Here is a 13,609-nt window from a genome sequence, read left to right on the forward strand (position 1 = left end):
CAAAGACAATGATCATTTCCAGGAACCACTTAATTTAACCACTTATCCTTGAGATTTAATGGCAGTACAACTGCCAAATCCCACCATCAATATCCCAATTATTTTCTGCACCTTTTCAGCTTAAAACTATGAAACAGGCACTGAAGCCGAGAAATTCTGTTGGTCTTGGTGCTGAATGTGGAAGGTGGTTGTGTGTCCTGTGGCTGTTGCGCTCCTCTTTGTGAATGTGCTTCATGCTGGAGTGCCATGTAGAACTGCCGTTGCACAGGTTTAGCGTAAAGGCAGAGTTCGGTGTCTCTTCCTCTGACTGGATACCGTCAGGGTTCCTTATTGACTTTCATGCTGGCTGGGTGTGTAAAAATGTGATGAGTAGAAGTGGTGGAGGAGATTTTACTCTGTTTCAGTTGTTAATGTTTATACTTTGAAGAGAGAAGCCCGTCTCCATTGGACAAAGTCGCGTGCCCCGCTTTTCTGCCAGCTTGGTTTACTGATGTTCTTTTTTCCCGGTTCTGGAGGAGCGGGAAATGGAGGCGAAGAAGCAGGCATTGCAAGAGGAACGATTCCGCAGGGAGCAGCTGGAGAAAAGGCTCCAGGAGGAGACGGAACGCAGGCAGCAGCTGATCGAGAAGGAAGTCAAAATGCGAGAAAAGCAGCGATGGCAGGTACTTGATGCGTATGTTGATCCGGGACCTGGAAGGCTGGCATCTGAGCTGGCCCACGGTCTGTTCAATTCTGCTGCCCTCGGCTTTATGAAATGGCTCCATGTCTTTTATAGATTTCCATTCAGGGTCCCCAGAGCCAGGACTCACCCTATCTCACAATATGGCTGCACCAGAGAGAGTGTAGAGGATTGGAGGAATTTAGTCACGGGGAGAAGTTGTTTACCTGGAACAATGATAGAAGTATATAACATTATATGAGGGATAGATATCCTAAATCCATTTCCCAAAGACAAGGGAGCATAGGTTAAGGTGGGAGTAAGGATTTGGTTAATAGGTTAAAGTGGGAGTAAGGATTGTAAAGGGGGTCTGAGGTTAAGGTGGGAGTAAGGATTTGGTTAATAGGTTAAGGTGAGAGTAAGGATTTGGTTAATAGGTTAAGGTGGGAGTAAGGATTTGGTTAATAGGTTGCGGTGGGAGTAAGGATTGTAAAAGGGTCTGAGGGGTAAGTTTTGTTTACACAGAGATCACTATCATCAGGGCAATAGACAATAGGTGCAGAAGTAGACCATTCGGCCCTTCGAGCCTGCATCGCCATTCTGAGATCATGGCTGACCATCTACTACCAATACCCGGTTCCTGCCTTGTCCCCATAACCCTTGATTCTCCTATCCATAAGATACCTATCTAGCTCCTTCTTGAAAGCATCCAGAGAATTGGCCTCCTCTGCCTTCTGAGGCAGCGTGTTCCACACCTCCACAACTCTCTGGGAGAAGAAGTTCCTCCTCAACTCTGTCCTAAATGACCTACCCCTTATTCTTAAACCATGCCCTCTGGTACTGGACTCTCCCAGCATCTGGAACATATTTCCTGCCTCTATCTTGTCCAATCCCTTAATAATCTTATATGTCTCAATCAGATCCCCCCTCGATCTCCTTAGTTCCAAGCCCAGTACAAGCCCAGTCTCTCTAACCTCTCTGCGTAAGACAGTCCGGACATCCCAGGAATTAACCTAGTGAACCTACGCTGCATCTCCTCCACAGCCAGGATGTCCTTCCTTAACCCTGGAGACCAAAACTGCACACAATACTCCAGGTGTGGTCTCACCAGGGCCCTGTACAAATGCAAAAGGATTTCCTTGCTTTTGTACTCAATTCCCTTTGCAATAAAGGCCAACATTCCATTAGCCTTCTTCACTGCCTGTTGCACTTGCTCATTCACCTTCAGAGACTGATGAACAAGTATTCCTAGATCTCTTTGTATTTCTCCCTTACCTAACTCCACACCGTTCAGATAATAATCTGCCTTCCTGTTCTTGCTCCCAAAGTGAATAACCTTACACTTATTCACATTAAAGGCCATCTGCCAAGTTTCTGCCCACTCACTCAGCCTATCCAAGTCACCTTGAATTCTCCTAACATCCTCATCACATGTCACACTGCCACCCAGCTTAGTATCATCAGCAAACTTGCTGATGTTATTCACAATGCCTTCCTCTAAATCATTGACGTAAATCGTAAACAGCTGTGGTCCCAATACCGAGCCCTGTGGCACCCCACTAGTCACCACCTGCCATTCCGAGAAACACCCATTCACTGCTACCCTTTGCTTTCTATCTGCCAACCAGTTTTCTATCCATGTCAATATCCTCCCCCCAATGCCATGAGCTCTGATTTTACCCACCAATCTCCTATGTGGTACCTTATCAAATGCCTTCTGAAAGTCAAGGTACACCACATCCACTGGATCTCCCACGTCTATCTTCCTGGTTACATCCTCGAAAAACTCCAATAGATTAGTCAAGCATGATTTGCCCTTGGTAAATCCATGCTGGCTCGGCCCAATCCTATCACTGCTATCAAGATATGCCGCTATTTCATCTTTAATAATGGACTCTAGCATCTTCCCCACTACTGATGTTAGTTCTCTGTTTCTCCCTCCCTCCTTTCTTAAAAAGTGGGATAACATTAGCCATTCGCCAATCCTCAGGAACTGATCCTGAATCTATGGAACTTTGGAAAATGATCACCAATGCATCCACAATTTCCAGAACCACCTCCTTTAGTACCCTAGGATGCAGACCATCTGGACCTGGGGATTTGTTAGCCTTCAGTCCCATCAGTCTACTCATCACCATTTCCTTCCTAATGTCAATCTGTTTCAGTTCCTCTGTTACCCTATGTCCTTGGCCCATCCATACATCTGGGAGATTGCTTGTGTCTTCCCTAGTGAAGACAGATCCTAAGTACTTACTAAATTCATCTCCCATTTCTCTGTTTCCCATAACAATTTCTCCCAATTCATTCTTCAAGGGCCCAACATTGTTCTTAACTATCTTCCTTCTCTTCACATACCTAAAAAAACTTTTGCTATCCTCCTTTATATTCCTTGCTAGCTTGCGTTCATACCTCATTTTTTCTCCCCATATTGCCTTTTTAGTTAAGTTCTGTTGCTCCTTAAAAATTTCCCAATCATCCGTCTTCCCACTCACCTTAGCTCTGTTATACTTCTTTTTAATGCTATGCTATCTCTGACTTCCTTTGTCAACCACTGTAGCCACTTTCCCCCTTTGATTCCTTCCTTCTCCGGAGTAATAACAGGAAGTGCTACCTCGAGAAGGTAGCACCCGTTATCAAAGATCCCCACTATCTGAGTCACGTGGTCCGAACCTGGAATGCTGGCCATCTACTCCCTCCATAGGTACTGTCTGGCCCGCTGAGCTCCTCAGCATTTTGTGTGCTGTTATAACCGTAGCTTACCAACACCATGACCAACACTGCACTCAAATGGATATGGTTCTAAGTGTCTTCTTTCTTGTAAAATTGTATATAATTTATGTCTAAATCTTACATGATGCTGCTGCAAATAATTTTCTTATTGCACCCAGGCATAGATGAACTTGTACATGTGCCAATAATCTCGATTTCGACTTTGTTACTTGGAATTCACTGCCTAAGGATGAGGTGCAATAAGCTACCATCACTATATTTAAAAGGCAGTTAGAAAGGCACTCAAACAGACAAAGCAGAGATGGATAAGGTCCTAATGTGGACAAATGGAAATTGTTGAAAAGTTTGGCATGACATGGCGGGCCATAGGCCCGGTTTCTATGCCATATCATTATTTCTGTAAGATCAAATCCTGACCCTACCCCTAATAATTATCCCTAATCCTACAGCGTCTCACTCCCAACACCCTTGCAGAGCTCAGGAGTGTGATGGAACACTCTCCATTTGACTAGACCAGTACAGCTCCAACCACGTACAAGCTACACCACACTGATCAGCCCCTCAAGTGACACTCAATCTACCTGAAACTTTCACCCTTAACATCTGCTGCTGTCACCAAAACGTGCCTCATTTTCAGAATACACTCTGGTTACATCCCACCTCTCTTCCCTCATCCCTCTCAGTTACGTTCAGAACACGCAGCTGTGACTGCCAACATTCCCTCCTTTCTCTTCCTTCAAGAGCCTCTTCTTCTGGCTGCACAGAATATGATGGGAGAGAGTGGGTGGTGTGGGAGACAGTGGGTGGGATGGGAGACAGTGGGTAGGGTGGGAGAGAGTGGGTGGGGTGGGAGACAGTGGGTGGGATGGGAGACAGTGGGTAGGGTGGGAGAGAGTGGGTGGGGTGGGAGACAGTGGGTGGGATGGGAGACAGTGGGTAGGGTGGGAGAGAGTGGGTAGGATGGGAGACAGTGGGTAGGGTGGGAGAGAGTGGGTGGGGTGGGAGACAGTGGGTAGGGTGGGAGAGAGTGGGTGGGATGGGAGACAGTGGGTAGGGTGGGAGAGAGTGGGTGGGGTGGGAGACAGTGGGTGGGATGGGAGAGAGTGGGTGGGATGGGAGAGAGTGGGTGGGGTGGGAGACAGTGGGTGGGATGGGAGACAGTGGGTAGGGTGGGAGAGAGTGGGTGGGGTGGGAGACAGTGGGTGGGATGGGAGACAGTGGGTAGGGTGGGAGAGAGTGGGTAGGGTGGGAGAGAGTGGGTGGGATGGGAGACAGTGGGTAGGGTGGGAGAGAGTGGGTGGGGTGGGAGACAGTGGGTGGGATGGGAGACAGTGGGTAGGGTGGGAGAGAGTGGGTGGGGTGGGAGACAGTGGGTGGGATGGGAGACAGTGGGTAGGGTGGGAGAGAGTGGGTGGGGTGGGAGACAGTGGGTGGGATGGGAGACAGTGGGTAGGGTGGGAGAGAGTGGGTGGGGTGGGAGACAGTGGATGGGATGGGAGACAGTGGGTAGGGTGGGAGAGAGTGGGTGGGGTGGGAGACAGTGGGTGGGATGGGAGACAGTGGGTAGGGTGGGAGAGAGTGGGTGGGGTGGGAGACAGTGGGTGGGATGGGAGACAGTGGGTAGGGTGGGAGAGAGTGGGTGGGGTGGGAGACAGTGGGTGGGATGGGAGACAGTGGGTAGGGTGGGAGAGAGTGGGTGGGATGGGAGAGAGTGGGTGGGATGGGAGACAGTGGGTAGGGTGGGAGAGAGTGGGTGGGGTGGGAGACAGTGGGTGGGATGGGAGACAGTGGGTAGGGTGGGAGAGAGTGGGTGGGATGGGAGAGAGTGGGTGGGGTGGGAGAGAGTGGGTGTGGTGGGAGACATTGGGGGTTGGGAGAGAATGGGTGGGGTGGGAGACAGTGGGTGGGGTGGGAGAGAGTGGGTGGGTGTGAGAGAGTGGGTGGGGTGGGAGACAGTGGGTGGGTGTGAGAGAGTGGGTGGGGTGGGTGACAATGGGTGGATGTGAGAGAGTGGGTGGGTGAGAGACAGTGGGCGGGATGGGAGACAGTGGGTAGGGTGGGAGAGAGTGAGTGGGATGGGAGACAGTGAGTAGGGTAGAAGAGAGTGGGTGGGGTGGGAGACAGTGGGCAGGGTGGGAGACAGTGGGTAGGGTGGGAGACAGTGGGCGGGGTGGGAGACGGGGTGGGGTGGGAGATAGTGGGTGGGGTGGGATAGAATGGATGGGGTGGGAGAGAATGGGCGGGGTGTGAGAGTGGGCGGGGTGGGAGACAGTGGGTGGGTGTGAGAGAGTGTGTGGGATGGGAGACAGTGGGCGGGGTTGGAGACAGTGCGTAGGGTGGGAGAGAGTGGGTGGGGTGGGAGACAGTGAGATGGGATGGGAGAGAGTGGGTGGGTGTGAGAGACAGTGGGCGGGGTGGGAGACAGTGTGTACGGTGGGAGAGAGGTGGGTGTGAGAGAGTGGGTGGGGTGGGAGACAGTGGATACGGTGGGAGACAGTGAGATGGGATGGGAGAGAGTGGGTGGGTGTGAGAGACAGTGGGCGGGGTGGGAGACAGTGTGTACGGTGGGAGAGAGGTGGGTGTGAGAGAGTGGATGGGGTGGGAGACAGTGGGCGGGTGTGAGAGAGTGGGTGGGGTGGGAGACAATGGGTGGATGTGACAGAGTGGGTGGTGTGGGACAGAGTGGGTGGTGTGGCAGACAGTGGGCGGGGTGGGAGACAGTGGGTGTGGTGGGAGAGAGTGGGTGGGGTGGGAGACAGTGGGCGGGGGTGGAGACAGTGGGTAAGGTGGGAGAGAGTGGGTGGGGTGGGAGAGAGTGAGATGGGATGGGAGAGGGTGAGTGGGAGAGAGTGGGTCGGGTGGGAGACAGTGGGCGGGGTGGGAGACAGTGGGTGGGATGAGAGAGAGTGAGTGGGGTGGGAGAGAGTGGGTGGGGAGGGAGAGTGGGTGGGGTGGGAGACAGTGGGTGGGATGGGTGAGATTGGGTGGTGTGGGAGACAGTGGGTGGGTGTGAGAGAGTGGGTGGGGTGGGAGACAGTGGGTGGGTGTGAGAGAGTGGGTGGGGTGGAAGACAATGGGTGGGGTGGGAGAGAGTGAATGGGGTGGGATACATTGGGCGGGGTGGGAGACAGTGGGTAGGGTGGGAGAGAGTGGGTGGGGTGGGTGGGAGAGAGTGGGTGGGGTGGGAGGGAGTGAGGTGGGATGGGGGAGTGGGAGACAGTGGGCAGGGTGGGATTCAGTGGGTGGATGTGAGAGAGTGGGTGGGGTGGGTGACAATGGGTGGATGTGAGAGAGTGGGTGGGGTGCGAGACAGTGGGTGGGGTGCGAGACAGTGGGCGGGGTGGGCGAGAGTGATGGGATGGGAGACTGTGGGCGGGGTGGGAGACAGTGTGTGGGTGTGGTGGGAGACAGTGGGTGGATGTGAGAGAGTGGGTGGGGTGGGTGACAATGGGTGGATGTGAGAGAGTGGGTGGGGTGCGAGACAGTGGGCGGGGTGGGAGAGAGTGGGTGAGATGGGAGACTGTGGGCGGGGTGGGAGAGAGTGGGTGGGATGGGAGAGAGTGGGTGGGGTGGGAGACAGTGGGTAGGGTGGGAGAGAGTGGGTGGTGTGGGAGACAGTAGGCGGGGTGGGAGACAGTGGGCAGGGTGGGAGACACTGGGTAGGGTGGGAGACAGTGGGTGGGATGGGAGACAGTGGGTAGGGTGGGAGAGAGTGTGTGGGATGGGAGACAGTGGGCGGGGTAGGAGAGAGTGGGTGGGATGGAAGACACTGGGTGGGGTGGGAGACAGTGGATAGGGTGGGAGAGAGTGGGTGGGATTGGAGAGAGTGGGTGGTGTGGGAGACAGTAGGCGGGGTGGGAGACAGTGGGTGGGGTGGGAGACAGTGGGCAGGGTGGGAGACAGTGGGTAGGGTGGGAGACAGTGGGTGGGATGGGAGACAGTGGGTAGGGTGGGAGAGAGTGTGTGGGATGGGAGACAGTGGGCGGGGTAGGAGAGAGTGGGTGGGATGGAAGACACTGGGTGGGGTGGGAGACAGTGGGTGCGATGAGAGACAGTGAGTGGGGTTGGAGAGAGTGGGTCGGGTGGGACCGAGTGGGTGGGTGTAAGAGGGTGGGTGTGAGAGAGTGGGTAGGGTGAGAGACAGTGGGTGGGGTGGGAGACAGTGGGTAGGGTGGGAGACAGTGGGTGGGATGAGAAACAGTGAGTGCGGTGGGAGAGAGTGGATGGGGAGGGTGAGTTGGCAGGGTGGGAGAGAATGGGTGGGGTGGGAGAGAATGGGCGGGGTGTGAGAGAGTGGGCAGGGTGGGATAGAATGGATGGGGTGGGAGAGAATGGGCGGGGTGTGAGAGAGTGGGCGGGGTGGGAGACAGTGGGCGGGGTGGGAGAGAGTGGGTGGGTGTGAGAGAGTGGGTGGGGTGGGAGACAGTGGGCGGGGTGGAAGACAGTGGGTGGGTGTGAGAGAGTGGGTGGGGTGGGAGAGAGTGAGTGGGGTGGGAGACAGTGGGCGGAGTGGGAGACAGTGGGTGGGGTGGGAGAGAGTGGATGGGATGGGAGAGTGTGAGGTGGGATGAGAGAGAGTGGGTGGGGTGGGAGAAAGTGGGCGGGGTGGGAGAGAGTGGGTGGGTGTGAGAGAGTGGGTGGGGTGGGAGACAGTGGGCGGGGTGGAAGACAGTGGGTGGGTGTGAGAGAGTGGGTGGGGTGGGAGAGAGTGAGTGGGGTGGGAGACAGTGGGCGGAGTGGGAGACAGTGGGTGGGGTGGGAGAGAGTGGATGGGATGGGAGAGTGTGAGGTGGGATGAGAGAGAGTGGGTGGGGTGGGAGAAAGTGGGCGGGGTGGGAGAGAGTGGGTGGGTGTGAGAGAGTGGGTGGGGTGGGAGAGAGTGGGTGGTGTGGGAGACAGTGGGCGGGGTGGGAGACAGTGGGTGTGGTGGGAGACAGTGGGCGGGGTTGGAGACAGTGGGTAGGGTGGGAGAGAGTGGGTGGGGTGGGAGAGAGTGAGATGGGATGGGAGAGAGTGGGTGGGTGGGAGAGAGTGGGTGGGGTGGGAGACAGTGGGCGGGGTGGGAGACAGTGGGTAGGGTGGGAGACAGGGGGTGGGATGAGAGAGAGTGAGTGGGGTGGGAGAGAGTGGCTGGGGAGGGAGAGTGGGTGGGGTGGGAGACAGTGGGTGGGAAGGGTAAGATTGGGTGGGGTGGGAGACAGTGGGTGGGGTGGGAGAGAGTGGGATGGGATGGGAGAGAGTGGGTGGGTGGGAGACAGTGGGTAGGGTGGGAGACAGTGGGTGGGATGAGAGAGAGTGAGTGGGGTGGGAGAGAGTGGGTGTGGAGGGAGAGTGAGCGGTGTGGGAGTGGGTGGGGTGGGAGACAGTGGGTGGGTGTGAGAGAGTGGGTGGGGTGGGAGACAATGGGTGGGTGTGAGAGAGTGGGTGGGGTGGGAGACAATGGGTGGGTGTGAGAGAGTGGGTGGGGTGGGAGACAATGGGTGGATGTGAGAGAGTGGGTGGGTGAGAGAAAATGGGTGGGTGAGAGACAGTGGGCGGGGTTGGAGACAGTGGGTAGGGTGGGAGAGAGTGGGTGGGGTGGGAGACAGTGGGTAGGGTGGGAGAGAGTGGTTGGGATGGGAGAGAGTGGGTGGGGTGGGAGAGAGTGGGTGTGGAGGGAGAGTGGGCGGTGTGGGAGTGGGTGTGGAGGGAGAGTGGGCGGTGTGGGAGTGGGTGGGGTGGGAGACAGTGGGTGGGTGTGAGAGAGTGGGTGGAGTGGGAGACAAGGGTGGATGTGAGAGAGTGGGTGGGTGAGAGAAAATGGGTGGGTGAGAGACAGTGGGCGGGGTTGGAGACAGTGGGTAGGGTGGAAGAGAGTGGGTGGGGTGGGAGAGAGTGGTTGGGATGGGAGAGAGTGGGTGGTGTGGGAGAGAGTGGGTGTGGAGGGAGAGTGGGCGGTGTGGGAGTGGGTGGGGTGGGAGACAGTGGGTGGGTGTGAGAGAGTGGGTGGGGTGGGAGACAATGGGTGGGTGTGAGAGAGTGGGTGGGGTGGGAGACAATGGGTGGATGTGAGAGAGTGGGTGGGTGAGAGAAAATGGGTGGGTGAGAGACAGTGGGCGGGGTTGGAGACAGTGGGTAGGGTGGGAGAGAGTGGGTGGGGTGAGAGACAGTAGGTGGGGTGGGAGAGAGTGGGTGGGATGGGAGATAGTGGGCGGGGTGGGAGAGAGTGGTTGGGATGGGAGAGAGTGGGTGGGGTGGGAGACAGTGGGTAGGATGGGAGACAGTGGGTGGGATGGGAGACAGTGGGTGGGATGGGAGACTGTGTAGAGTGGGAGAGAGTGGGTGGGGTGGGAGACAGTGGGCAGTGTGGGAGAGAGTGGGTGGGATGAGAGACAGTGGAGTGGGAGAGAGTGGGTGGGTGGGAGGACAGTGGGTAGGGTGGGAGAGAGTGGGTGGGATGGGAGAGAGTGAGATGGGATGGGAGAGAGTGGGTGGTGTGGGAGACAGTGAGGTGGGTGGGAGAGATGGATGGGATGGGAGAGAGTTTGTAGGGTTTTAGACAGTGGGTGGGGTGTGAGACAGTGGGTGGGTGTGAGACAATGGGTGGGTGAGAGACAGTGGGTGGGGTGGGGTGGGAGAAGGTGGGTGTGAGACAGTGGGTGGGGTGGGGTGGGAGACAGTGAGTGGGGTGGGGTGTGAGACAGTGAGTGGGGTGGGGTGTGAGACACTGGGTGGGTGTGAGACCGTGAGGTGGCCACACTTTGGCACTAATTCAGATCCATTGAGTACCCAGGACATCTTCAGGGAGCAGTGTCTCAGAAAGGCAGCCTCCATTATTAAACACCTCCAACACCCAGGACATGCCCTTTTCTCACTGTTACCATCAAGTAGGAGGTACAGAAGCCTGAAGGCACACACTCAGCGATTCAGGAACAGCTTCTTCCCCTCTGCCATCCGATTCCTAAATGGACATTGAACCCCTGAACACTACCTCACTTTTTTTAATACAGTATTTCTGTTTTTGCACTTTTTTAAGTCCGGGGTCCCCAACCTTTTTTGCACTGCAGACCGGTTTAATATTGGCAATATTCTTGCTGACCCGCGGGAGGGCTGGGGGGGCTGCGGGGAGGGTGGAAGGCGGTGTTAATCACGACTGGAATATAGGTGAAACTATAAGTGGTTAATAATACACCCAATTTTATTTCTAAAAGGGTTTAACTAACAAATTTAATATTAAACACACAGCGCATATTTTCCTCCCATGAATATAGTGATAAGTCATTTATAAGTCACTTATAAGTCAATAGCATCACAACATTTTAAGTAACGTTTGGATATTAAACTCACCAATATCGCTGAATCAGTGGGAGCCCTGGGCTTGTTTCCCTGCAACAAGACAGTCCTATCAAGAGGTGATGAGAGACAGCGATACTCGAAGCAGGTTCCTTGTGTCCAGTCTATTCTGCAATTTAGTTTTCATTGCATTCATTGCAGAACATCCTGCTTTGCAGAGATATGATATTGGAAATGGAAGGAAAGTTTTCAGTGCTTTCGTGACTATCTCAGGGTATTCAGCTTTGACTTTGATCCAGAATGCCAGCAAAGTTGTTATGTCAGACATACTTTTCAGCCCACCGTCATTTGCAAGCTCGAGGAGTTCATCTTCTTCCCACGCTGACATGGATGATTCACTGGGGACATTCACAAATGGGTCACGGACCCACTCCTTTGCACGTTTGCGGTTGAGAAGTAATGCTGGAATTCTGTCTACAGCAAAGATAGGTGATCACGCACCAGCTGTGAGAAGGACAGTGCAGCCTCAGTCTCTCCCAAATTCCCAGCTAATGTTGGGAACATGTCAAATATGCCCCAGTCCACTCGCCGTCCCCACAGTTCCAGTTTGGCTTTGAAAGCAGACACTTTATCTGCCAACCTGAAGACAGTTGTCATTCTCCCCTGAAGTGACAAATTGAGTTCATTGAGCAGGTTGAAGATGTCACACAGATAAGCGAGTTTTGCTATCCACTCCTCATCACTAAAGTGTGCTGCCAGAGGTGACTTTTTTCCTGAACAAAATCTCTGTAGCGATTAGATAGCTTGCTTCCACATATCACACACAGGGGGCTTGGAGCATGCGAGTCACCGGTCGCAATAAAGCCATATTTTATGTACGACTCATCATATTTTCTGTTGAAGGAAGCTTTCTTTTTTTTTTGCAGTCTCGGCTCAGCTGTCTCTGCATTATCATCATCGTTAGGCCTTTTATGTCCCCTACCACCTCTTCCAAAGAAACCCTCAAGCAACGTTTGTTTTTTACTCGTACCGACTGATGACTGCGTTGGTAATGACCTCACGTGCACTCAAGTTCAACAGTGGGCGTGACAGGGAATGAGGAAAGGTGCAGCTGACCCATATCATTTCCTCACGGCCCGGTAGTACATGCTTTGCAGCCCACTGTTTTTGTCTATTCAATATACGTATACTGTAATTGATTTGGGAGGGAGGGAGGGAACGTCGACTCAGACCACGAGAGGCCTGTGTCGGACATTTTCATGCCTTACAAGGCGCAGATTGGAAGTCTGTGTGGGGCGCCACTCCTCACACAGACACTAGAGCAATGTGTGATTATGTGCCTTGCTCAAGGGCACAAACACACTGCCACAGCTGAGGCTCCAACTAGCGACCTTGAGATAACTAGACGAACACCTTAACCACTTGGCCACGTGCCCAACACAATTGATTTACTTATTTATTATTATTATTTTCCTCTATATTATGTATTGCATTGAACTGCTGCTGCTAAATTAACAAATTTCATGTCACATACCCGTGATAATAAACCTGATTCTGATAGATTAGTCCAGTGTCAGTGGTTTGGGAATGCTACTGGGTGAGAATGGATTAAGATTAGTTTGGTACTCTGGGGAGAGAGCAGGGTGGTGGTATTTGTCTGATATTGATACAGGCTGTGGACAGACTGTGGAGCAGTGGGATTAAGTTTTCATTTGGGACAGGACTGCGGAGTTAGTTTTGTATCGATACAGGACGATGCACGGCAGCGGCTTTATATTTAAATTGACACAGGGCCGTGGGCAAGTCATAGACAGATACAGCACAGAAACAGGCCCTTCAGCCCATCTAGTCTTTGCCGAAACCATTTAAACTGCCTGCTCCCATTGCCACAGCCCTCCATATCTCTACATTCTATGTGCCTATCCTAACTTCTCTTAAACGTTGAAATTGAGCTTTGTCCTGACAGCTCATTCCACATTCTCATGACCCTCTGAGTGAAGAAGTTTACCCTCATGTCCTCCTAAACATTTCACCTATCCCCCTCAACCCATGACCTCTAGCCATACTCCCACCTAATCTCAGTGGAAAAAGCCTGCTCGCATTTACCCTAGCTATGCCCCTCATAATTTTGTATTACTCTGTCAAATCTCTCAATCTTCTATGTTCACAGGAACACAGTCCTAACCTATTCAATCTTTCCTTATAATGCAGGTCCTCCAGACCCAGCAACATCCTTGTAAATTTTCTTTCTACTCTTTCAATCTGATTTGTATCTTTATTGTAGGTAGGTGACCAAAACTGCATACGATACTCCAAATTAGCCTCACCAACATCTTGTACGGCTTCAACATAACATCTCATCTCCTGTACTCAATACTTTGATTTATGAAGGCCAATGAGCCCAAAGCTTTCTTTACAACCTTGTCTACCTGTGACGCCACTTTCGAGAATGAATGAGTGTGATTTATGTAAGGCTGTGAGAGATGACAACTATGTGGGTGAGAGCGGGTCACTGAGAAATAAGTGATGGAACTGCTGGGAGAGGCAACATAAACAATTGGTAAGTGGCCTGCACCTGTGTCAAAAGGAAATTGGAGAGAATGAGGCAATGGGATTATCCTGATCCAGCATGGATATGTGTTGCTGGGCTGTGTGGGTGTGTGTTATCAGTGAATGGGCTGTTCATCGTTCCCCGTGGCGCAGCGCAGGGAAGCAGTTAGATGCACAGTTTACAAAGTAGTAATCACATATTGTGCTGTCCAGTCAGTGATTAGCAGGAATTGCCCTGATCAGGACACCAGGTCATTGTAGACACTATTTGCAGATGCCTTCAGCACTGTTCTCGTACAGAAGCCTGAAGTCCCACATCACCAAGTTCAAGAATAGCTATTTCCTTAAACCATTTGCTTCTTGAACCAATCTGCAGAATCCGGATTACTGCCTGTGTAG

At 53.1% G+C, this 13,609-nt stretch overlaps 1 protein-coding gene across 7 annotated transcripts in view; it reads left to right on the forward strand.

The window, feature by feature from the left end:
- The window catches only part of LOC134348215 (pleckstrin homology-like domain family B member 2), a 308,822-nt gene that overhangs the window by 272,096 nt on the left and 23,117 nt on the right, over positions 1-13,609 (forward strand). For all 7 annotated transcript variants that reach the window (XM_063051250.1, XM_063051252.1, XM_063051253.1 and 4 more), the window contains one exon: positions 516-662. In XM_063051250.1, coding sequence (XP_062907320.1) covers positions 516-662 — 147 coding nt within the window. The remainder of the gene's footprint in view (positions 1-515; positions 663-13,609) is intronic.

The sequence above is a fragment of the Mobula hypostoma genome, chromosome 6, assembly GCF_963921235.1.
Source record: "Mobula hypostoma chromosome 6, sMobHyp1.1, whole genome shotgun sequence".
In the NCBI taxonomy this organism is placed as follows: domain Eukaryota; kingdom Metazoa; phylum Chordata; class Chondrichthyes; order Myliobatiformes; family Myliobatidae; genus Mobula; species Mobula hypostoma.